At 47.7% G+C, this 24,354-nt stretch overlaps 1 protein-coding gene across 3 annotated transcripts in view; it reads left to right on the forward strand.

The window, feature by feature from the left end:
* LOC6500304 (homeobox protein homothorax) overlaps nt 1–24,354 on the forward strand; it is a 95,228-nt gene that overhangs the window by 7,083 nt on the left and 63,791 nt on the right. For all 3 annotated transcript variants that reach the window (XM_032449610.1, XM_014911006.3, XM_014911007.2), the window contains exons 2-6: nt 774–1,054; nt 2,716–2,857; nt 11,021–11,071; nt 12,862–12,912; nt 17,922–18,107. In XM_032449610.1, the coding sequence (XP_032305501.1) occupies nt 774–1,054; nt 2,716–2,857; nt 11,021–11,071; nt 12,862–12,912; nt 17,922–18,107 (711 nt within the window). The remainder of the gene's footprint in view (nt 1–773; nt 1,055–2,715; nt 2,858–11,020; nt 11,072–12,861; nt 12,913–17,921; nt 18,108–24,354) is intronic.

Consider the following 24,354-nt stretch of genomic DNA (forward strand, 5'->3'; position numbering starts at 1 on the left):
GCCATCACTCCTTGTCGCTGCACAAAAATCTTTTTGTCAACCTCTGTGAGCCCCCAGCCCCTCCAAATTATGCAGCGTGAACCGGAGATGGGACGCGGAGAAGCTTCTCAGAGACGGACGCCACTTGAGTACGAGTGATAAACATCTCACAGATACTCAGATACTCAGATACCCGGTACCCCAGCAGTTGAACTTTTGTTAGCTTTTGTCAGCCGGGGCCGGGGAAAGGAAAGGGGAAGTGATTCCCTCGCTCAGCGCGCTGTTATTATTTGCGGAGTAGTCGCTGGCGGTGCTGGTGCTGGGGCTGGGGCTGGTGCTGGTGCTGCACAAAAACCTGTTTGCAATTGCGCGGCTTCGAATTTTGAGCAACTTATGGCCAGCGATAGGAATAGCCAGCACAATCACAAGCACAACTGCTCGCTCGGACAGATTAGCTGATAATATTCAAAATTGTCTGCTGCTTTTGGCGCTTAATTAATATGCAAAAAGCGTCGAAAGAAAGACGAGCGAGCAGCCAGCAAACAACAGAGTAAAGCCAAATGTATTTATATTAAATGTGTTTTGTTGCTGGCCGTGTGTGCGGTGTGTGTGGCGTATGTATATCCCACAAAGTAATCACAAGGTCGACCGTGCTGAGGTTGGTGGTTCTGGGTCTCTATTTCGAGAAACATTCAAAGCGATCTGGCACTCGAGAAAATCACTCTTAGGAATCCTAAACTAATCTCTTAACTTTATCCTCCAACTAACCAATATTCTCTTCTCCGATCTTGCAGTACGACGATGGCCTCCACGGCTACGGCATGGACTCCGGAGCTGCTGCAGCGGCCATGTACGACCCACACGCCGGCCACAGGCCGCCCGGCCTGCAGGGCCTCCCCTCGCACCACTCTCCGCACATGACGCACGCCGCCGCGGCGGCGGCCACAGTGGGCATGCACGGCTACCACTCCGGGGCCGGGGGTCATGGAACACCTAGTCATGTTTCGCCGGTCGGTAATCACCTTATGGGCGCAATACCCGAAGTACACAAACGTGATAAGGATGCGATTTATGAGTGAGTATTCGGCCGCGGGCGGAGGGACTTTGCTCTCCCAAACTGTGGCTCCACTGACCCCAGATGACCTTGTTAGTTTCTAGCCGAGATTAGGAGCGTGTAACGCTCGGCATGAGTGCCCCTGACCGTCTGAAGATCACAACAGCTTGTAGATTAGCCTGGAAGTCTGAAGTAGTGAGATGCCTCCACTAATCGATTGATTAATTTTAATCGGATCAGATGGTCCCTAAAACGTTGGGCATGTTCCAGAGGCTAACCCAATTAGGCACCTGCTCCTGCCCCGAAATGGGCCCTGGAGAGGCGATCCTGCCATAGGAAGGGGCGTGCTCTGCCGTTTTGCGCAAAACACCAAATTATGGGTTTGCCGAAAACCCGAACAAAATGTCCGTTCTATCGGCCGGGGGTGTGTCAGGTGTTTAGTGACGGACATGGACATGGCCACGAACTCCGACTCCGACCCGACTCCGACACAAGACATGAACGTGCTTAGGCATTAGGGAGGTCCAAGACCAAAAAACCCTATCCCTACTTCGAAGGCGAGCTGCAGTCTGCGGTTCGGGTGATAATTTGCCAAATTGTGGTCTCTGTTCTGGTCCGTTTTTTCTAACCGGGTCGGCCGCTCCGATCCCCAAGGGTTGTGTCATTGCGTGTCCTGGCACTCTCCATGTGCTGCAACTGCCGGCCAGCTGTCTGAGGCGAATGCTTGTTTGCTTTTTGCCGCTGCACTTTTTGCGGCAAACATTTAATATTTGCTTTGAAAGCAGTCCGTGGATGATCGATCAGCTGTTTGAAGAGCCAGCTCGAGTGCCTGCTCGGCACACAGCACAGCACAGTGATTATGACTTCATTGAGCACCTGTTATTATTGTGATTATTATTATTTTTGGCACCTCCTGAGACCTCGAATCGAAAGACAAAGGGGAGGGGGCCTCTGCTTAACACCTTCTTGGGAGCAGCAGCGACAGCGACTTCAGCTGCTCGTTTTGTGCCCGGTCATCGCAAATGAGTGCCGCTCCGAAATTCGGGCGGTCTTTGTTCCTGGGCCCCGATCCCAGGCCGAAACGCACTCAACTGTGAACTTGGCCTCGGCCCTGGCCTCTTGTTAATAGTTTGTTAAGCGCAGGTCCACTCCCCCTCTTCCAGGCCAGGCCGTCTAATGGGCTCCTTTCTCCTTCCCATCCGGCGAGCTGAGCTCCGCCTAATTTTGTTCAGGTGCAATTTGTGCGTGAAGAAATAATGAATTCGGAGCCAGTGTCCAGCCCTGGAGAGCACAAAAAACGGCCAAATCATGTTGGCTGTTGGACTAATCCGTCAGTCCGAGTCCGACTCAGAGAGGGGGATTATTTGTGTGTATACTGCTGGACAGGACTGGAGGAGTACACACACAGGCACAATAGAAGGAATAAAGAAAAAACAGCTGCTCATTTGCATTTGGTAAACAGTGAGTGTCCTGCACAAAGGATCAGGCAGGGACTGGGCCGGACAATTGGAGTTGAAAATGATTTTCCTTTTCCAGATAGTACTAGTAGAGTCTAAGATACATTTAGGTTAGGACATCCTTGGGGGCAGGCAGCTGCTCATTTGCATGTTGTCCTGAACCTGAACCCGAACCCGAAACCCGAGCAACTCTGATGATATTTATTGTGCCATTTTGCATTGCAGACATCCGCTATTCCCGCTATTGGCGCTGATCTTCGAGAAGTGCGAACTGGCCACATGTACGCCGAGGGAGCCCGGGGTGCAAGGTGGCGATGTCTGTTCGTCCGAATCGTTCAACGAGGATATTGCAATGTTCAGTAAACAGGTAAGAAGAATAATGGCTCCGGCCCCGCTTCCATCGGTAATTTGAGACGATTCTCCTCCAGCTCCTCCAGGAGGCTCGAGCTGGGAAAGGGAATCTCTCCTCATCCTCCTTGGATGATGGGAAGAACACATGGCCCACATGTGGCCACTAAATAAATAAAAACAAAATCGCGGCACACGAACTTAACGAAGCAAGCCGCTAAATGATCGGATTACATTACCCAAGGATCGTTGAGGATCGATTCTCCCCTCCCCGCTCTCCCTTCCTGCTCCCAGGGTCTCCCAGTCCCAGTCCTCAATGAGCGGGGCAGTCTGCACTTAATTACAGTCCCCGCCGACGACAGCCACATCCCTGCCTTGCCGCCATATGTCACAAATATGCGATCTGACTCCAGACCCCAGACCCCAGACTCCAGTATCCAGAATCCAGAATCCGGCGCGGCTCTGCCCACACTTGTCACTTCCTCGGCCACGCCTGCCGCCCCTTTTCGGAGTTCATAAAACCGCAGAGGGGCCTTAAAACACACTGACATTTAAATAATTTACGATGTTTTAACATACAAATTATAATGTTGCAAGTAGCTGCCTCACATCCTGCTTCCTTCGCTCCGGCAGCGGCTGCGTCTTTGGCTATTTTTGTGAATCACCGAGGAGTGCATTTGAAACAGAAGCCGGAGAATCCGAATCACAATGATAATTATAACGATGACGACCCTGATGATGCCAGCGAGCGGCGAGGAGCCCTCCATTATGGCTCCATTCGAGGGGCTGCGACATTTTTGGCAAACAACAACTGCAACACTCGCAACGCCCCCGCTCCCACGACATTATACGAAAATGATGTTTTTATTTATGGTCCATTTGGAATTTTGACAGGCTCCTGCTATGGGCAATAAAGCCAGCAACAACGACCGCAAGAACATGTATCTCACACGCAGCCGAGTCACATTCGTCAAGATGCTTGCTGTTTTTTGGTCTCTGGGCTGGCGAGATTTGATGGACTTTTGTCGGATTGTCGGCGAAGTGCCTCGTAAATCCGCCTCCGAGCAAATGGCTGAAGATTTCATAGCCCAGTAATTGGATCAAAGTAGAGTTAAACGCTCTTAAATCGATCTCTTGCTTAGTACAACGATTTCATCTCGCAGTTGACATTTGCTGATCATCCGCCGAACAGAACGGCGGCAACTAAGTTGTCGCTTGCAGTTGGTTTTATTTCGGGTTCCCTCCGCTCGGTTTCGGTTCGAAATTCAGTGTGCTTGCCGTTCTGTGAGCTGTCGTTGTCTTCGTGGTTGTTTTCGACGATGTCGGCCTGACAAAAATAACTCAAAAATGTCATTCGCCCATCGAATTTTAACAAACGAGCAGAGCAGCACAGAGCAGAGCGGAGTGGAGCAGCGATCGTCGCCCCAGAAGAGGGGCTAAAAATATAAGGCTTTGGCACTTTTTTAGTTGCCTGTTGGCGCAGTAGTTGCGGCCGTTGTGGCGATGCATTTTATATAGATAGATTGCATAGATATATCTCCTCGCTGGCACTCTGGCACTCTGGCACTCACTCTCCCGCTATGCTATATATATTCACTTTAATTTGGACTAAGCAACTGCGTAAAATGCGCCACGCCACGCCACGTCGAGGCAAGGCGAACCCCGATCCCGATCCCGATCCCGATCCCTGAACCGATCCCAATCTTGAAGATATAGTTAGGCGACTTTTGGTGTTGGCGCTGCTAATGATGCAGCTACGGAAACGCTTTATAATTTCTCTTTAAAAAGCAGCCAACATGTGATGCAAATGATGAGCAGAAAATAAACGAGAGCCGCAAGAGTTCGTTGTCTGCTTATTAAGATTGCTCCTTTGTGCCGCGCACAAGACAAGACAAAGGAGGGGCACGCTGCAAGTGCATATGATTTCATTTCGAGTAATTTAAATTCGCTCGTCGCGGCCTGACATTTGGCTAATAGTTTGGACATGCGATGAAGTGATTTGCCACCCCGCTGACAGCGTGTTGCAAGTCGCCCCGCATCCCATCCCTCCGATCGGTGGATCGTCGGATCGTCAGATTGTCAGATCGGCCGAAGATTAATGGAGTGCCTTTCTGTCCCCGGCCGGCCTTGACATTTGTCTGGCTGCCTCGCAACTGTCACAACATTTCAGAGGCCGACTGACCAGCAGGTAGAGCAGGAGGCTGCTTCTAACTGCATCCGTGACCGAACAGGTTAAGCCGTAATGCCAATCAATATTATTTCTGGATTTCTGGCTCTAGGCAGGCATGGGCATTGGTATTTTGGGTTTCCCTCCCGTCCCTTCCCTTCCCTTCCCGACAAAAGACTATCTACCTTTTCCAGTCTCCTTTCCCCGGGTTTTTGTTTCGTAAATTGCATTTTCTGATTTCGTCCGAAACGAGCGTCCTCGTCCAGGAGAGGAGGGGGCGGCGGACGGTTCATAATCAGGTATGAAAGGTTACGCTCCGTATCTGCATCTGTATCTGTAGCTAGCTGTATGGCTGCAGTTGTATCTGCTGTTGTGGCTTTTCTTGTGTTACCAGCAGGAGCACAGCCTCGTCGGAATGTTCACTTCGCCGAGAGGGACCTCTCTGTAGGAGAGATATCTCTACGCATTTGCGTTTCTCGCCGATCCTCCGTTTCGGGGCCCAGAAGAAAGAAAAGGAACTTAATCTCTTTTGTGCAATATTCCCTGCTTCCCTGGCTCCGGCTACGGCTACGGCTCCGGCTGTTTTGTTCTTTTAATGATAAAAAATACAGAAACCTTTACCATTTACCTTTTTATTTGGAATTTGGTTTTGGTCTTGGTACCTTTTTAATCTCGCTGGGGCATTGTTCTTTTTTTCGGTTTTGTGCGATCGCAACCCTTAGCGGGTTTTGAATTTCTTGAGTGGAACAAAGGCTTTCGCTCTGCTATGTTTTTTACTCCACTCCCCAGCTCCTCCTCCCCTGTATGCGTATGCCGGCCTGCGAAGTGAGCAGCGCGCGGTGCAACTGTTTCCAAAGGAGTGGCAGGCAGGGGTTGCAAGCTACTCCAACGATCTCAGTCTCGCTTGCCACCGATAGCTGCAATTGCCCAGCGTGAAATCATTTGGCACTGCCCTCAGAAGTGGGGAGTTCGGGCAGGGATTATGCTATTTACTCAACAGTTGCATGCGGAGCACCGATCCATTAGCTGCTGGCAGACGAGATGCGTTCCAAATTCCATCAAATATTTGTTTATGGAACCACTTGGCGCCTTTAAATGTGATTATTTAGTTAACTGCCTGCAGCAAATGTATCTCAGTCTCGGTCTCAGTCTGCTCGCTCTATATCTGTTTCCCAGTTTGTGTTTGGATTATGGCAGCGTTTCGTTTTCGGGCTGCTGACTCCCAATATTTGTTCAGTAGTTTGACCCTTTTTAACAGCTCTATACACACAGGAGAGCACCGTAGCGGAGTGGTGTGTGTCTGCGAGATACGTTCAGTCGTTAACCCATTAGGCTAACCCATCAATTGAGCCACTACGATAGATGGCCCATGGAGATCTAGCTGGTCTAGCTGGGAACGAAGACAGTCGCCTCTCGAGTGCTCCTCTCCGCCGCCTTATTTATGTGGCGTTACTTATGGGGAAATTCAGCTCACCCCCGAAATGATTTATGGGCAGCGGCTCTCGAGACGAGATGTCTGCTAAACGCTCTCAATTAAAAGCCAAAGCACAGCCGAGCGCCTCCGAGATGACAAATTGTGTCACAATTGACAGGCGGGGAACTTGTCAACGGTCCTGGGGACGGGGCGCAGATCTTGGCCCGCAACCTGGCGGTGTTTGCTGCCAGGAATTTATCTTAGCGATGGCAGGATTGTCGCCAAACACCGGATGTTTGGTGGCTACATTGCAGCTATCTGCGCCAGTCGGTTCAGGTAAGACAGCTCTCGGCAGTGCAAATATTGACCCTGTCTCTCTAGGAGTCTCTCGGCTGCAGGGTCGTCGATGAGCGGTAGCTGCCACAACTGCGTACAGCGTTTGCCTTTGGGTCGTAAACCGAAACATCTGATGAGTATGTGGAGCGGACTGGAGCGCAGTGTGGAGTGGAGTGGAGTCCCCCCTCGGAGTTATAAACAGAAACTGTCGGCGGGGGTCTCCGGTGGCTGGTCTAGGCCCTGGCTTTGTTCCTACTTTCTGCTTGTGTCACCTCAATTGCGGCTGTTTTACTACCGATATTGTGCGCCCATTATAAAGATATAGATAAAAACAGCAACAGCAACAGCAACAATGACAGCGCACTTGCTTTGGTTGCGCCTCCTCGTGGCAGTAGTTTGGGTTCTGGTTCGGTTTGTGTTTGTGTTTGTGTTTGTCGAAGCGCGGGTAAAAGTAATCAACAACATTAAACAAGCTCCACAACATACCAACATCGCCGTCATCGTCATCGGCATCGGCTAGGCAAATAAAGCGCTCTTTCCCGCTGGATTTCGGTTTTGTATTACAACGAAATTATTGTTATTTTCATAAGTGGGTTACAGCACACGCCAGGGGTGCCGGCGCGATAGTTGTGGGAGGGCTCTCGCACATCCCAGAGCCCCTCCTGGCGCAGGTCCCTGTCTCCGGGCATTGTGCAAGCTTTTGGGCACCTAAGCGTGGTTCCAGGCCCATTGTGTAGGTGTGAGAAACCCGATACGGTTTTGTCTCCACTCGGAGCTGGCTTTGGTTTCTGCTCCCGCCGCCTGAGGTAAGTGCAATTTCGCAGTGACTGAGCAGCAGCGAGTGCTTTGTCTTCCTTGTAGCTCTGCGGTCGGAGCTATCACTGCTCCGATTTTGTTCTGCTCGGCCCAAAAATCTTGATGGGGCTGCTCGACATCTCCTTCCCGAAATACCAGCCGCTCTCTGTTTGTTTATAATATTATATTAGAACCGGGGAGGAGGTGGAAGCCCAGCCCGCATGAGGCTGGCGCCGTGGCACGCAACATCGAAATGAAAATAATATAATGTGGCTACGTGCGGCAATTTAGGCGCCTCGCTTCTTACATCCCCCGCTGGCCAGAACTCTGGCCAGAAATGGAGCAACCATTGGGCTGGAGAGCCAAATAGTAACACCCAGATTGTACCGAACAGTACTGTCTCCTCCCCCCGGAACTCCCACCGGCGCGCGAATCTGCTCCCTGCCCCTTCTCGTTGATGTTTTCGCGGTGGCGGCGTTATCACTGTTATCACTGCACTCTTTTCTCAAGTGGCCGAGGCTCAACGGCGATCGACGTTTGACGGCAGCGGCAGCGACGACTCGACTCGAAAAGCTGCTACTGTTTCGCGCTGATTCCAAAAGTCGCTGCTGGTACTGGTAGTGGTAGTGGTTCTGTGGTGCATAAATCGCTTTATGGCCCAGACCGGAGTTCTAGCCTGCTAACTGGGACTGGGGCTGGGGCTGGGGCTGGGTCTTTATGGCCACATTACTCAAGTGCCCTGTCCGCCTGCCCGCCCCCCTGCCTCCCTGGTCCGAGTCTCGGGGCTATCTCCTCGCGCCCCGGCTCGGAATGATTTTATAGCCTCTCGCGACCTGGCCATAAAATCATTCCTAACCGTGTATTGGCATTGTAAAAAATATAGACCAGCTCTAGGGCCGCCTGAGGACGGCTGAGTGAAACCATTCCGTCTTTTTATGGACCCAGGTCCCAGATTTGGTGGCCCGCCTGCGCCAGCGTCTCCTGTTTCGATAATTGTCTGAGAAATTTCCTGATTGAATCATAATTTGTCCACTTTCCACCGCTTTTATGGTATGTGTGTGTCGTTTTATGACGGGGATGATAGCACGTGGTTGATGAAATGGAACTGATTTCAAAATTCCCCCCACAATCGCAAGGTGGACAAAATTTATGGCCACCTACGCCGGCCAGTGAGTTTCGATTTTTATTTTATTTTCCATTCAGTTTTTAGTGTTTATTTTGTGGGTAGTGGGTAGTGGGTGGGGGTAGGGGTAGGGTGTTATTTGGGTTCTTTGGGGTATCTTTGGGGCCACCACGGGCGGTTTGGAGACGCGACATTGTAAACCTTTTGCCGGGTTGTATAATTGCATTTATGGGCATCATAAAAGAGGCTCTCCGAAGAACAGTATCTAAACAGTAGTGATTTCTTTTCGCCTGTCGTCACAGCGCTGTCGCGAAAAATCAAACAACGAGACCAGAACGGCGAACAACGCCGCACAGAAATAGAAATTTATGGGGTTCTCAGGTGGGACTGATTACGAATTACGGTGCGGCCGGGCTCTCAGGTTCCGCTGAGGCGCGTGACGATTTCCGCACACTAGATTTCCAAAATCAGAATATATGTATGTATACACGACCGTAGATATAGCTATATGTATACGCCACTATAAATATGAAATTGTCAGCTGCAGACGCCCACGCAATGCAGGGAGGAAAATCATTCCCATTCCCATTCCCATTCCCCATTCCCATTTCCATTTCGTTTTCGTTTCCATTTTCACGCCCCAACTAAAGAACATTTTGTATTTATAGACTTGTCTCATGCTGTGCATTTTAGTAGTTGCCCACATGATTTATATATTTTTAAAATCATTCCCCGGCCCCAGCCTCTTTCGGCAGGGAGCTTCAATTAGAACTCCGAGAGAGACACTTTCTCGGGGAAGACCCCGCTTCCCAGGGCCTCGGCCTGGGCCGCGCTTTCGGGACAGCCATTTTTGTGCCCCCGGCCCGGTGCGTGCAGCAATCAGCCAACTTCTGGCCGCCTGCTTTTCATATCAGCCCGGCCAAAGCGCGACTGCGGCTCCAGCGGGCCTGCATAGAGCGAAACCAGTTTGGCGAGTTCCCATTTTGCCCGCGCCTCTGCGGCTGTGTGAGTGTGAGTGTGCAGCACCACCAGCGACCAACCAGCATTTGAAAATGCAACATGAAAGCCAACAGGCAGCCACTTTTGCAAAATACCCAGCACGCAACGTGGTCCGCTCTGGCCGCCCCCATCCCCATCCCCGCCTGCAATCCTCCGATCTTCAATGGCCGAGCTTTGTGTTGTGGCTGCCTCACAATGGGGCGTTTTTCTCGTACGACCATTGTGCGATAGCTTGGTGTGTGTGCGGAGTGCCCACATATCTAGATACGAGTCTTCCAGCCGGCCGTCGTGTGCAAAGTGTGTAATTATTAGCTGCACATGCCTCAGTTGATTTCCAATTGCCGTTACTGCCTTGGACGCTGGACTCCAAGTGTCTGTGTCTGCGGATCTGCATTCTTAGGGGATCAGTGGGGCAGGGAACTCCGAAAATTGGGCAGTCTCTAGAGCTCTATTGCACCATAAAGCAGTCGTAAACACAGTATCCGCAGTACGGTATCTTCAGGGCCATGTCTTTCATCCCGGGACAATGTGTAATCCATCTATGGACCTCCCGCTGCAGTGCAACCTTGTTGCACGTTGCTGGGTGGTCGGAAATCTACACACTCCGAGCCCGAGCACACTCGCAAGGTCAGGTCGCTCGCCGTTATATAAGATATCGCTGCGGGTGTGTGTTTATCCATCTGCAGATCCAAAACTGAACACTGAACATTGAAGACCCCAGTCCGAGTTCGGATCGGAGTTCCGTGAGAGCCGAAAATGAAATAACCAACCGACACAACCGAAGACTTCAAATAATTCGCACAGCATTTGATGACCTTCTCGGTCTGTGTGGCATTTTATCTAGCCAGATATTGCCTTTGTGATCTTTATCTAAGTGTGTGGTTATTTTGGTATCTATGTGTTTTGCGGCTTTGTTGTTGGGTTGCTGCCATAAAAGCGAGAATCTCTTTTTATGGTCACAGCGAGTCGCATCGTCACCTCTTCGGTTGTGGGTTTGGGTTTGGGTTTGGGTCTGGGTCCGGGCCCTGGGGTCTGCTGTCTGGCTTTGGGATTGGTTTGGTTTGGTTTGGATTTGGGTCCGTTGATGAGCACAAATGTTGCGTTTCCCAAGCTCGCCGTGGAACCGATTTGCTTATGGCTGCCGCTGTAGCTTTATAATGTGTACAATATTTTGGTTTCGGCAGAGGCTTATCGGCTGCCAGGCATCATAAAATAGCAAAACAAAAACTAAGAGGGACGGCAGTTTGTTTACTTTTCGTTCGAGGGGGCAGATGCAGAAGGAAAGCATGCTTTTCGCTAATAGTTCGACTCTGGCACTAACCCACTCTTGTATCCTCTTTCTTTGCAGATAAGATCACAGAAACCCTACTATACCGCAGATCCCGAAGTCGACTCACTGGTAAGTACCTCAGTCTTAGTAGCCACAAAGCAAATCCGAGCCATCCGATCCATCCGAGACAGCTAACCGAAAGGCAAGAGCTTTCGAGCAACAAAGTTGCCTCAGCTTCCTTGGCAGCAAGTTGACAAGCCAAAGATCAGGGCTGTGTGTGTGTCTGTCGGTCGGTTCACCTTGACCCAAAACGTCGCCGGCAATTGAATAATTTTCTTTTATTTAGAATAAATCACACTGAATTTAGCAAAAGCCACGGCAACGAACACAATTTATGAGCATTTGTGCTCGCATCGCCATCGCGGACTGACTTGTTTAGTCACTTTATTGGACAGCGTTGCCATACTTTTCGCTCTTGGCTTTTGCATGCCGTCCCCGGCCCCGTCCGCGGACAGAGAGGGCGATCGCGGACGGTCGGCGCAGCGGCGGGCGAACCCAAGCGAACGACATTATGAAGCAGAACGATTTAATGATGCATATGACATTTTTGCACTCTCTAAATGGGCTGGCTGGCAGCCTTGGGGTGCAGCAGAAATAAGAAAACAACAATGGGCCAGCGTCTTGCCTTGGTGGAGCGGAGCGGAGGGCCCAACACCATCCAGTCCAAGGCAAATGCCTTTGGAGATCATGATCATGATCATGATCGGCCAGCAAGGTGGTGTGGGAGCTCGTTCAGAGAATAGGGGACTGTACTGTCCGGGAGTTATTAGAGAATCCATTTAATTTCGATTCGTAGGGCATGAGTCGGATTCCGCTCGGAAACTCCCAACTTTTTTAATCTCCAGGCAGCCGAGTCATAACATTTTTATGGCCATGAGTCAGGGCTAACGAAGGGACGAGAAAGAGATCATTTCGGCAGACAGACTCCATCCAACATCCAACATCCAGCATCCCAAGTCCCGACATCCGAACATCCAACAGAATGTAAATCAAGACGGAAATGCCGCGTGCAAAGGGAGGAAAAAAAGTGCAAAACGAGCCGTGCAATTGGGTAGCTGGCGAGCCAAGTTGGCTAAAAAATGTGTGTATATCCGCGGCCAGAGGATGAGCAGCGTCTGGCAGAGGCAGACTCTGCCCCGCCGGAGTATAAAGAGATTATGGGCAAAACTAATTTTAATTGCCGGCAGTCGTAAATGTGTCACTCACTTACCCACTCACTTGCGCTGGTGCTGGTGGTGGTGGTGGTGCCTCTGGTGGCCCTAATTTTATGCACTTGCAGATTAGTTTATTAGTTGTAGTACAAAATCACTGACTGGTCCCTGCCAGGAGCCCCTGCTCCTGCTCCTACTCCTGCCCAGCCACTGGCACTGCCCTCGTAGATCTTAGATCGGCGTGGCCATGGCCGTCGTAGTCGTCGTATCTCTCTCGACTCGAAGAGCGCTCTTGCGTCTGCGTACTTTGGCCATAAATCATTTTGGTGGCATGCCACTCTGTGGTCGCCACTCCCCTTTATCCGCTATCGTGTTTGAACATTTAAAAGTGCATTTAGTAACACTCACTTAAAGGAGGAGAAACGAAAGCCAAAGCCACTGCCAGTGCCAGTGGCAGTCGCTCGCTATAAAAATGTTTATGGCATGTCTTGGGCTGAAATGGAATTCCTGGCGGTAGTGGCAGCAACAATAACCAAAACCAAACAGGCCACACAGCAGCAGTTAGCAGCATCGTAAAAATGTCAAATGTCAAGCTGATGTTTTAATTAGCGGTCTCGGATGGAATTAAAAGAGTGTGAAAGCCTCCTAATTTAAGAATTATCCTCTCCAATTTGCCACTAACCCCAACTCTGTTCTCTCTCTTTCCAGATGGTGCAAGCAATACAAGTACTTCGGTTTCACCTTTTAGAGTTAGAAAAAGTAAGTACCGCCCTTCTTGGAAGCCCCCACTACCTCTTAGTATTAGTATTAGCATTACTGAAGCTTAAATATTGCCACGCGTTTGTGCCACATCATCGGGTGGTAGAGTGGAGCAGCATTTGTTTAGTCATTGCAATTAACCGGGGAGCGAAACAGCCACAGCCACAGCCACAGCCAGCGTCCTGTCCCGGCCAAGTCGCCGGCAATCATTTATCACGCTCCCGAAAAAGACCACCCAAAAGGCGACCAGGAACCGAGGACCCCAGACACAGACTCCGGCCAGCAGGCCCATAAATAAAGCCCGCGAAAGCAAAAACCGGCCAATAGTTGTTGCCAACGGGCGCGCATTTCAATTACCAACATTTGTGTTGACATTTTATTGAGCCGTGTTCCGGGGGCGCTGGGCGGGAGGGGGCATGTCCCACAACGTCCCACAGCGGGCGACCATATATCTGGGCCTGTCTAATACACTTGCAAAATGTCTAAATTAAAACTAAAGCAGAGCCGCGGCTGGAAACTGAAATTGAATTAATTGCCAATCGGAGGGAAATAGTTGTAAGGCCGGGGCCCGACCTGGCCGACCTGGCCGACAGGATGTGGGTTTTTGGACCCAAATATTTGGCCAGCAGGTGGTTACACTTTCGTGCGTAAGATAAACCAGGAAGGGAATAGGTTTCGGAACAATGGAGTGCATTCTTGGCCGCTTTTCGGCTCCCTTTTGTTGTTGATACATGAGGGGTAGGGTGACCAGGGACCTTACACCTACTTGATTATTAGACACTTTATTGTCTAAATGGAAAAATTACAGGTTGCCTAATTTGTTTTAATTTCAAATAATATGCAGCGGTTCGGGTGCGTGTCTCCCTCTTAATGGAAGTTGTTCCTCAAACGCGGTCGTAATTAATGCCGACTACCCTGCCCGCCCCTCTCGGTCGGTTGTGTTTTTTTTTCTCTGTGTATTTTGTTGGTGCTGCTGTGTCGAGAAAATTAATTAGGCAAATGCGCAACGAAGCGTGGAGCGAAGCTAAACCGAAACCGAAACTGAAACTGAAGTCGGGATGAGAGCCAAAGCCGGACAACAGTCAGAGTCAGAGCCAAAGCCAAAGTCGAAGTCGAACCCGTCCAAAAGTTGCGCGTTCTTCACTCTTTTTCAATTAAGTCTTAAGTAAGAAATTATGCAAAACATTCTCGAACCGAAACAAAAAGAAACAGGCAGGCCAACAAGATAAAACGCTCAGGGAATATATAGTGGAGTCAGAGTCATTTGCCGTGGAATGCGAGTGGGGAGTGGGGAGTGGGGAGTGGGGAAATCTCCTCCGAGATCTAGGGAGATATAGGCTAATGACGGCGATCAGCGATCGGGGATCGAACGAAAAAGAGAGTCAATCAATGTGCAATTAGTGCGATGGACAATGTTAATTACCCACAGCACAGAGCACATCGCTTTCTAAACAAACAAAACTAGTGCAGTAAGCCAAGTTAGTCAGTCAGTCGGACAGCTGCAATTTGTTGCATGGGTTTCAGGGTGCAGGGTGCAGGGTGCTGTTGTGCCGTAGAAAGCCAGAAAGAGGCAACAAAAAACAAAAAACACAACAGAGACACACACAACATTCAACATTCAAGATCTTTATCAACATCACAGCAGACCACGACAGGTTTTTGTTTTGTCATTTGTCACTCACACAGCTTGCGACACACACGAACCCAACAAAGAACTGTAGCAACTTGTACAAAAAATACAGAAAGCGCAAAATAAGGCGAAAAAATCGAAACAAAATAAGGCATAAAAAACACATTCATTTATATGCAGCCAACAAAATGCAGCGGTCGATTTTTGGCGAATAAAATAAATATAAATGCAAAGAACAAAAACTATGGCAGCGTGGAACGAGAAACAAAAACAAGCTGGCGGGCAGGGCAGGCAGGCAGGCAGGCAGGCAGGCAGGCAGGCAGGCACAACAAATAAATGAAAGAAACACAAAATATACTTAAATGAAATGTGCGGGCTGGAGAAAAAACAACATCTGTATGTGGCTGTATCTGTGCATATTTGTTGCCGAACAGTGAACAGAATCAGTTAAAAAGACGTTTTCAAGACTTGTGTCTGTCCGTCAAAACTGGTTTCCCAGTCTCGTAGCTGTAGCTCCAGTCTCCGTCTCTGGCTCCCAAGCTCCCAAGCTCCCCAGCAAACGGACAATTCTCGTCAGAGTCACATACAAAAAATACAACAAAATACAAATGGAAAAAATAAAAAACACTCCGAGGGGAGCAAAAAATCAAGCAGAAGGCATTGCAATTGACAAAGCGACGGTGGACGGAGTGGTGGAATGGTGGGACGACCGATCCAACAGTGGGACAAAAAGACAGAACACGTCGGGTCAGTTGCACACGCTTCTCCGCCGGCAGGGGGTATCTCCGGTATTCCGGCAGGGTACTGGAGAATCGGATCGGATCGGATCGGAGAATCGGCTGGGCGAATGCCGGCATGGGGGCAGGCTACGAAACTACATTAGCCAGGCCAGCAGTTAGCAGCCAACGGTCGATTTTGGGGCCTTGTTTTGATGGCTTGGCCAAGATCGCTGAGGGATCTCGCACCGGCACCGGCACCAGCAACAGCAACAGCAAGACAGCACCAGCAATTGGAACAGCAACATCATCGCCATCGACAGCTGTACACTTTTGGCTCTCGATGATGCAAGCTGAGGGATGTCAAAAAGCGATCACGAGATACCAGCAGTAGGACATTCAGTGTTCACTATTCAGTATTCAGTATTCAGGGTAGTCTGCATAGCACATTCCCGGCTCAATCAATCGCCACACATTCTATCAGCTTTAATTACAAAACATTTAAATGTCAGGCCGAGATTAGCAAACTGGCTGTGTGGAGGCAGGCTCGCAGCTCGCAGCTCTCAGCTCGCAGTCGACACGCAAGCTACTTAGACTTTGTCCGGGCTATCTGTATCTAAAAGCGGAAATCGAGAATTACGGCAGCGCAGATTGGAGCGATTTACATCGAGATTAGAGTGGGGAGCGGCCGGGGAGGCTGCCGGGGAGGTAGGACGCTGCTAGAATGGGGCTGCTGCGAAAAGTTTTGCTTAACAGGATGTACAAATGAGCGGCAGCATTTACAAGCAACGCCCTCTGGCCGATGGTGATGCCGTTCCACGTCCGCTTGTCGCCCTTGTAGCTCGGGGGCCCACCCAATGTGCAACGGCAACAGCAACAGCAACAGCAACGGCAACAGAAACGGCAATGTGCAACAGCAACATGGGGGCCTCCGGCCGACGGCCAGTCATAAATATCGCTCGAAATGTCACATACAATGCTGACAAATTAATCAAAAAGTTATCAGGCAGCCGGCATCGAAAGTCTGAGTCCGAGCCGAGTCTCTGAAGGGCCAACAACAGCAGCAGAAGCATCAGAAGCAGCAGCAGCAGCAACATAAACATATCAATTTGGTTTGTGCAACATGTTGCTGGCGTGCTAATTGTAAGCTTTATGGATATTGTTATGGTCGCTTTGACAGCTACAGAGACAATCATAAACTGCCTCCGCTGGAGTGCCACATGCGACACTGATACAGTGGCGATCGGGCGCTATTGCTCTGTTTTCAGTGCCGCTTATCATCGGCGACGACAAATTTGACATTGTCCTGTCATAAACCAGTTGCAGCCTTTTTTAATCATCGATTTTGGTTGTTGTTTTGTGCCTTTGCGTATTTTTGGTGACAATAACATTGAAAGCCAGCCTGCAAACGAGTTTGACAAGTTTGGGCAATGGGCAACAAGTTAATAGCCGGCCAAGTTGCAGCTTTCGCAGGCCGCAAAGGCAACGGCATCAGCAGCAGCAACAGCAACAGCAGCAGCAGCAACACAGCACGGCAGCAACAACAAACAATTTGCATAACCAACGCGCACTTTTTCGTAAATTAAATGCCTGGGTCCCACTTAAATGGAGCACCCTGTGGTTGTCGTTGTTGCTGCTGTTGCTGTTGCTGTTGCTGTTGCTGCTGCTACTGCTGCTTCTGGCCCAATGCAATTAATTTCTCTTTAGCTGCGGCGGCGGCTACATTCCTTTCTTTGTTGCTGCATATTTGCATATATGCCTGACTCACACTCACTCGGCCTTATCGCATTTGTTTTATCACATACACACTCGCAGAGGGCCAGCCAGCAGACTCGGCCAGCAGAGGGCTTAAAAGGCAGTCTGTTTTGTCGCTGGTCTGCCCTTCCTGCTGACGCCAGCAATCTTGCCGGGATGCGTCGTCTCCTCGGTGCTCGGTGCTTGGCTAATGCGAGCGTTGCACGTGCTGCATGTTGTTGCTCGACTGGCGCGGCTGAAAGTGTGCCCCGGGGCTAAGCAGCCTGCCCCAGCCCCACTCCGTGGCAAGAGACTTCCTTCTGGGCCACGGCAGTGCATTATTTTGAGGCTCTTCTTGCATATTTATGCTGCTTGGGCCGGCTCGGCTGGGCTCGGTGTTTACGCCATTTTTGAGTGCCATCATCGTGGCCATGTCTCTGGGCCAGCAGTTTTCGGCTGGAGCCACAGTCCTAGTGGCTGGGTCTGGGGCAACGCATCAAAAGCAATTTGCATGCCATTTTCGGGCGGGGATCTGGGGATCTGGGGGTCTGGCGGGGCGATCGAGGCAGATCCGGTTTCGAGTGTGGCAAGAACGCGATGGCGCTACGATGAGCGCGAGTGGCAATGTTTAAGCTTGGCTTCTAGTGTACAGCTGATAAGTGAATGCAACTTGGCTAGAGCCACTACTAAGTTAGTCTTAAGATCCCCCTAGTCTGTAAGTTATCGGAGGAAACCCCGCCCCTGAACACCGTAGAGTAGTCCACCCCCTCCCGAACAGCACCACCCACACACCTCCCGATTAAACTTAATGAAAAATATCAAAAATGCGGAGGTCATCCGCCTAGACAACTCAAACTGATCATCTCTTCTCTCTCTCTTCTCTCCAACCAACCTTTTTGCTGATCCGCGGGGTTGTCGTCTCGTTGCAGGTACACGAATTATGCGATAACTTCTGTCATCGGTATATCTCGTGTTTAAAGGGTAAAATGCCAATAGATTTAGTGATCGACGAACGGGACACCACCAAACCACCGGAGTTGGGTTCGGCGAACGGGGAGGGCCGGAGCAATGCCGATTCCACGTCGCACACCGATGGAGCTAGTACACCAGACGTTGTGAGTACCCCCTTCGCGGGAGCACATGGTCCTATATTGGCGAGCTACAATGCGGTGGTGCACCCATGTTCGTAGTACGATAACGACCTTCTTGCAAAAACGAAGCGGGTGCTCACAATGCCCTGGGATTAAATGAATCAATAATAATAATATTATAATCGGTCAGCGCGATCTGATCTGAAATCGATAACAACACGCAAAAGAGAACTAACTGAACGTTGCTACGCTGCATAGGCAAATTAAGTCACATTAATTTAACTTTGTGCAAGGCAGTACAGTAAAGTAAACCATAATATTAATATTGATGAATTCAAATCCAATCCGAAATCGAAAGCAGAAGAAGTTGTACGTCATTATGAACAAGAAACACACACACACACTTACACACACCAACCAATAAACATACACACACACAAACACACACCTTGTAAATTAGTCTGAGAGCAAGTCTAAATGCCGAAATTGAAATAGATTCTAACGCTGAAGTTTAAATGAAAGCGATTAGGGGGAGCAGAGGAGTTTGCGAGCCGAAGCAGCAGCAGCAGCAGCAGCCACGCCCAAGGATCAGCCGCAGCAGCATCGGCGGCAGAAGGACAGCACAGCAACGCGTCCTCCGACACCAGGCGAGGCGACTCCGACACCAACCAGCGACCGACCAAAGTGACGTACTACCGACAAACGAGCTTCCAAGGGGCTTCGGCCGAACCGGACGGACAACAGAAACCGCGGACAGAGGACGAGATACGACTCCCAGATACGATCCGGGTATCCGCGATCCGTGAGATACGAGGACGCACTCTTGTTGCCACTGCTGTTGCCGCCGCGGCCAAATTTTTTTGCTCCCTCCCTCTGTGTACAGTAAACGCCATAATTTAAGTTCAGCCGAGCCAGGACTGTGCGAGTGCGAGGTCCTGCCTCCCTCGAGCCGCCCTGGCCCGGCCCATCTCACTTCCACTCTCAAGAGAAACACGAAACATTAGACATCCGTTTATATCTCAATCATATTGTAAATGATAAAGATACACAGACAAATGAACAAAAGCAACTGAGCAACAATAATTAGAGCATCAAACAATTTCGCCTAATTTGTAAAAAGTACCAACAACTAAAGAAACAAAAGCAAGAAAAGAAAGAAACCTAAAGTAACCTAAAGTAAAGAGAACTGAACTTGAAACCGAAATGAAATGAAATGAAATGTTCCAGAACTTCGTTTTTGCAAGAGGCCCATATAGCTCGCCAATATATTATTAAATATTATTAACAAACTCACACACACACCATTAACCAACTATTTTGATTATTTCCCCTACACCCAATCGAGTATACAAAGTTTTTAAGTAATGACTACATTACGAGTCTACTAACCCCCAACTAACCAATTTTAACATTTTATATATGCACGTAACTCTATATGGAACCCTATATAGAACCTATATATATTACCCACACAGACGCGTAGGTTATATGTTTTTCGGATACGATACCGTAGGGGAGCTGACACTTTGCCCGATTCCTCTGGGCGTACAGTCAGTGGGTCAGTTAGCGGGATCGGTAGCCCGGTCGTCGGGTTATCGGTTGAGTTTGTAAACTTGTAAATATTGATATCCACACCCCCGTCCCTTCGAGAGCCACAGAAACACACATACAGCCAGAACAACAGCAGACACTGACAGCAGACAGCAAACAGCACACATTTCACACTGAAATATGTATAAAAAGCCCATTTTCTAAATCTCTATCTATCCCAAACATTCTAAATTCTTACTTGAATCTGTGTGCCAATTACTTGGAAATCGATCACAGCCCAGCACCCAAGACTTTTCACCGCTGGAGGAGACCTATGCGAGCTATCGCATCAAGCACGAGGCGGACTTTTAGTCTCGCCCGAATCCGAATAGAATCCGAATCCCCTGTTTCCTGTCCCCCTATATACGCAGAAAACCTATCTTATATAGACGTAACGCTTAGCCATGTAGTTTGTAACTAAATCAAGTCTAGGCTGCGCTTAAAAGTAAATCACAACAGTGATCACAATCGAGAGGACGAACGCTAAGAGAATAGTTAATTCCTAGAAACTTGTATTCATACTTCTTCGCTTAGTTTATTATTTTTAGTCCTTTGTTTTTGGGAATTTTTCACTTTCGCAAACTTGTATACGATTTTTCAAAAAACAAAACGTCCTTTATCCTTTCACGTGTTGGACAACACTGGAAAGAACTTGCCAAATAAGAAGAAAAAATTGAAACTACAAAATATTGAAACCGAAAACCGAAACCGTTTTCGAGAATCTTTTTTGTTTAACTCTCATCTTCATGCAACGCATATACGTAAAAAGAGATACCAGAAAAGAAACCCAAACCTGAGTTCAAATGCAAAGTATACGAATAAAACATTATTGTTTATTAACAAAAAAAAAAATATAGAAAAACGAAAAAAAAAAATTAAGGTTAATTTAATTAATTGAGGATTGCCACGCGCCTATACGAACGACATTTTAAATGAGCCGAGAACATTGATATACGTAAAGCAACAACTTAAACAAACTAAACACTTTAAGCATTTACTAAAGAAATCGAAAATAACTACGCGATACTATTATTATTAAAGCAGTACGACGGAGAAAGCTAAATGTAATTTAACGGAGAGCTTAGGACCTCGCCTAGGCCTCTTTCACCCAATTGTATACTATAGCGTACGTTATATAGTTCTTAGTCAGGTCCCGACGACTCTTAGCAGACGCAGTCAGTAGTTGCGGAGGATTTCGAGGTAGCTACGACTCCTTCTAGAACTCCTTCTGCTTGTTTCTACTACCACTTGAGTTGTAGACCCTACTAAACAAACAAATAAATGCAAAATACGAAATGTACTTAACGCGAGCTGCGAGCAGTAGTTCGGCTATATGGGCAGTCATTTGTATACTAGACTATAGTCGGGCCGATTCCCAGCGGCTCGGGCTTATATAGCTACCTAACTAAACGACAACAACGTGAAAGCTTTTGTACTATTTTTTCAACCTAAACTTTCTTGCAAAACTAAAGGAAATTTGCAAACAAAAAATTAACCTAGTTGTTGTACTTTGTCTCAAAAAATTAAAATCTTGTATGTAAGAACTAAAATTAAACTCGAAAGGAAAATAAAAGTAAAAAAATGCTGTAATTATTTGATAATTTTTTGTTAGCATATTTCGCTGAATTTTAGTTGATAACGATAACGAGAGCATTGTTGCAAAAACTGGAGAGACAAGCGGAGACGAAGGTCCTTGTTTTGTATAATTTAATGTGCGCTTTTTAACTTACGTTAGAAACATTTATTTTTTACTGAATGTTTTGCTGCCAAAAAGGTTACGAAAATCATGAAGAAGCAAACTTTTTGTTGTTGCATTGTAAAAATAAACAAAACACAAATACTGAAACTGAAATACGTAATTGCTTTAGGTGATATTTTATAAAAATATAACACAAGTAAAATAATAATAGTGAGCAAGAAATAACTTTAGAGACGATGCAAAATATATATACGTAATTATGTTTTAAAAAACACGGAAGAGCGCTTTTTTGCTTTTTGCTATTTTTAAAAAATATATACATAATAAAATAAAGAATTGAGAACATAAAAGTAAACTAATTACCAATAATAATTTGAGCATACACCTTTACAATTATTATTATTATTGTTTTTTTTACAAATAACAAATTTTATTTAGTTTTTAGCAAAATTGTAAAATGAACTAAATGTTATAAGAGAGAAATGAGGAGAGAAACGCAATCAAAAATTAAGAGAAAGCAAACTAAAATATAAATCCAACAACAAACCAACCAACAACTTCTATACGATATACGAATACATTTTAATGTAATATTTTTAATTATTTATATGTATACTAATAATATAATTAAAACAAGGAAAACAAAACCCAGATGGATTAAGTAAAAACAAAACTACAGAGTAACGTTTAAAGAGTTAGCCAATAAATATATGAAACAAACAACAAACAAAAACGACAAAAAAAACCAAAATATATTTGAAAAGTATAAAACAAATTAAAGCGATCTTTCATTGACTTTGTTAGTTGATAAGCGAGGACTCGCGCTGTGATGGGATTTGAGGATCATCCGTACACCACAAGAAGGACGACCTGGAAATGGAGGCACTAGACCACGCATCTGCGGAATTTAAGCTGGAGCTATTCCGCTAACTATCTTAATATTTCAGCCGTGTTCGGACCAAGTTTCTTGCTAGCAGGGAACCGAATTCCCAGGGGTTTCATGAATATCATGATTTCGGAAACTCCCCCAAGGATATTCGCGTTCCTTGCTAGGAATGAATGAGTTTTTTCGTATACTTGATATTCTGAATATCGATTTAGTGAAAATTGTGATAACACTTGTGACTTTCAACGCACCGTAGGAAGACTACTATATACCCTTCGAATAACTCAGCTGTTCCTGAGTACTGACCCATTCCCGAATACTGACAGAGCTGCCAACTGGACACTGCTCTCGATCCTGTGCCATTAGCAGCGGGTGAAAGCTGATAGGAACTCGACTCGAATTACCCAGGCGGAGGGCAACAACCAGCGGCACGTGTAAGCCGCTTATTTTGCAGAACGGGGAGGTTTCAGAACACGAGCCTCTGATCCTGACTTAGACCAGAATGGGGGTGCTGCCGACGCTCGGGTGTCGCAGAGGCGCAAGGATCACACAGGATAAGTGCATCGGAGATCTGAAACTTGAGAACGGGTTCACCCGATCCCTCGGACAGCTGGGAAAACCCACCTTAAATGGGCCTGTTTATTTTTACCTTTTTTCGGTTTTTGGGTGCGTGTTAGATGGTTCGTTCGCCTAATGGTGGCTACAAGTTATTTGGCATTTTGCGTGATTGCTCGGGGCGTGTTTCCGAGCTCCTCAAAGTCGAACCAATTTGGAAGGCATTTTCCCCGCACAGTGAAGAAAATGCCCTTTCGTGCTGGCTCGATTTTGTATTAATTTCTCGAGCAACGCCCCAAACACACACAGTTTTCCAAGCAGCCCGTAGCCCAGAGCCCGGAGGGAGAAACCTATAATTTTATAGGCATTAAGTCAATCCACTTCGTCGCTCGGATCTCGAACTGGTTCTGAAATCGAAGACCAGCCCCAACAAAGTGAGATAAAAAGGATCCCAGAGGCCTCGTCTCGGGCTTCTCTGGCTCATTAGCCGCACTCTCACCTCAAGCTGCTTTGGGCCAGAACCGAGTTAGCCATAAGGATTTCTTCTTATAATTTACCTTTATGTGCTTTTTGTTTGTTCTTCGGGCTTGTGACTTTCGGCTTCGGCGTCGTCATACTGTCTGCGTTTTGTGGCCCAAACAAACCGCAGACTTGTCCCGAAATTTGTGCATTCATTTGTGAAACAAAGACGGAGACGGGCCTGGCCAAGTCCAAGGGTACAATTAATAAAGCAACAGGTCAAGAAAGCCCTACAAATGCTGCCCCAAAAAAAGATTGATCTTTTTTCGAGGCGGAGGCACGAATACCCTGAGATGATAGTTATAAAAAATGGTCCGATTATTACGTCTTTATGGAGATAAACAAAGAAAATGATAAATGTAATGAAGGGAATGGACTTTATACGACTAACAATTATGTAAGCTTAAAATTAGAGTATCCACAAGGCTGCGAAGACGTGTCCGAGTTGCGCCCTGCGATCGGGCGATCTCTTGTTATTATGTATGAAGTGTCGCGTTGGCAGGAATTCGTAGGCAGAAAGACAGCAAAACCCACAGACGATCTGCAGACAGTTTCGGGGGTACCGACACTAAAAAAGGGGTGACCGCAAAAATGTCATCACTGCTAATGTTTCAATGCAGTTGCCGCAAGATTTCGTCTGCGGCTGATCTGATGTTCAAGTGTCTCTTTTATGTTTTTTGTTAGTTTTCTGGGGACTTTTGGGGAGCAGAAATTCCTGGCCAGAATTTGGTCCTGCCCCGGGGAATTGCTCGAAAGCGTTGAATGCGATACCTTGCGGGTCGCGTGAAGAGACATCCCGCCTGGCGGTTGTCGAATTCGATACGATTAAGAACATAAAACCAACCGAAAACTTGATTCGCCAATGTTAATTTCTAGCCCTGTATATATACTGATACCGTAGAATACTTAACCATTTTATAAACAACTAACTTTTTATCCAATTCCAGGAAGTCATTAACACATTTTTGAAATCTTAATGAAATTTGCAAGGCTCTTAACTGTTTCAAAGGGCCGACAGGAGG

Source organism: Drosophila ananassae, chromosome 2L (assembly GCF_017639315.1).
Source record: "Drosophila ananassae strain 14024-0371.13 chromosome 2L, ASM1763931v2, whole genome shotgun sequence".
Classification (NCBI taxonomy): Eukaryota; Metazoa; Arthropoda; class Insecta; order Diptera; family Drosophilidae; genus Drosophila; species Drosophila ananassae.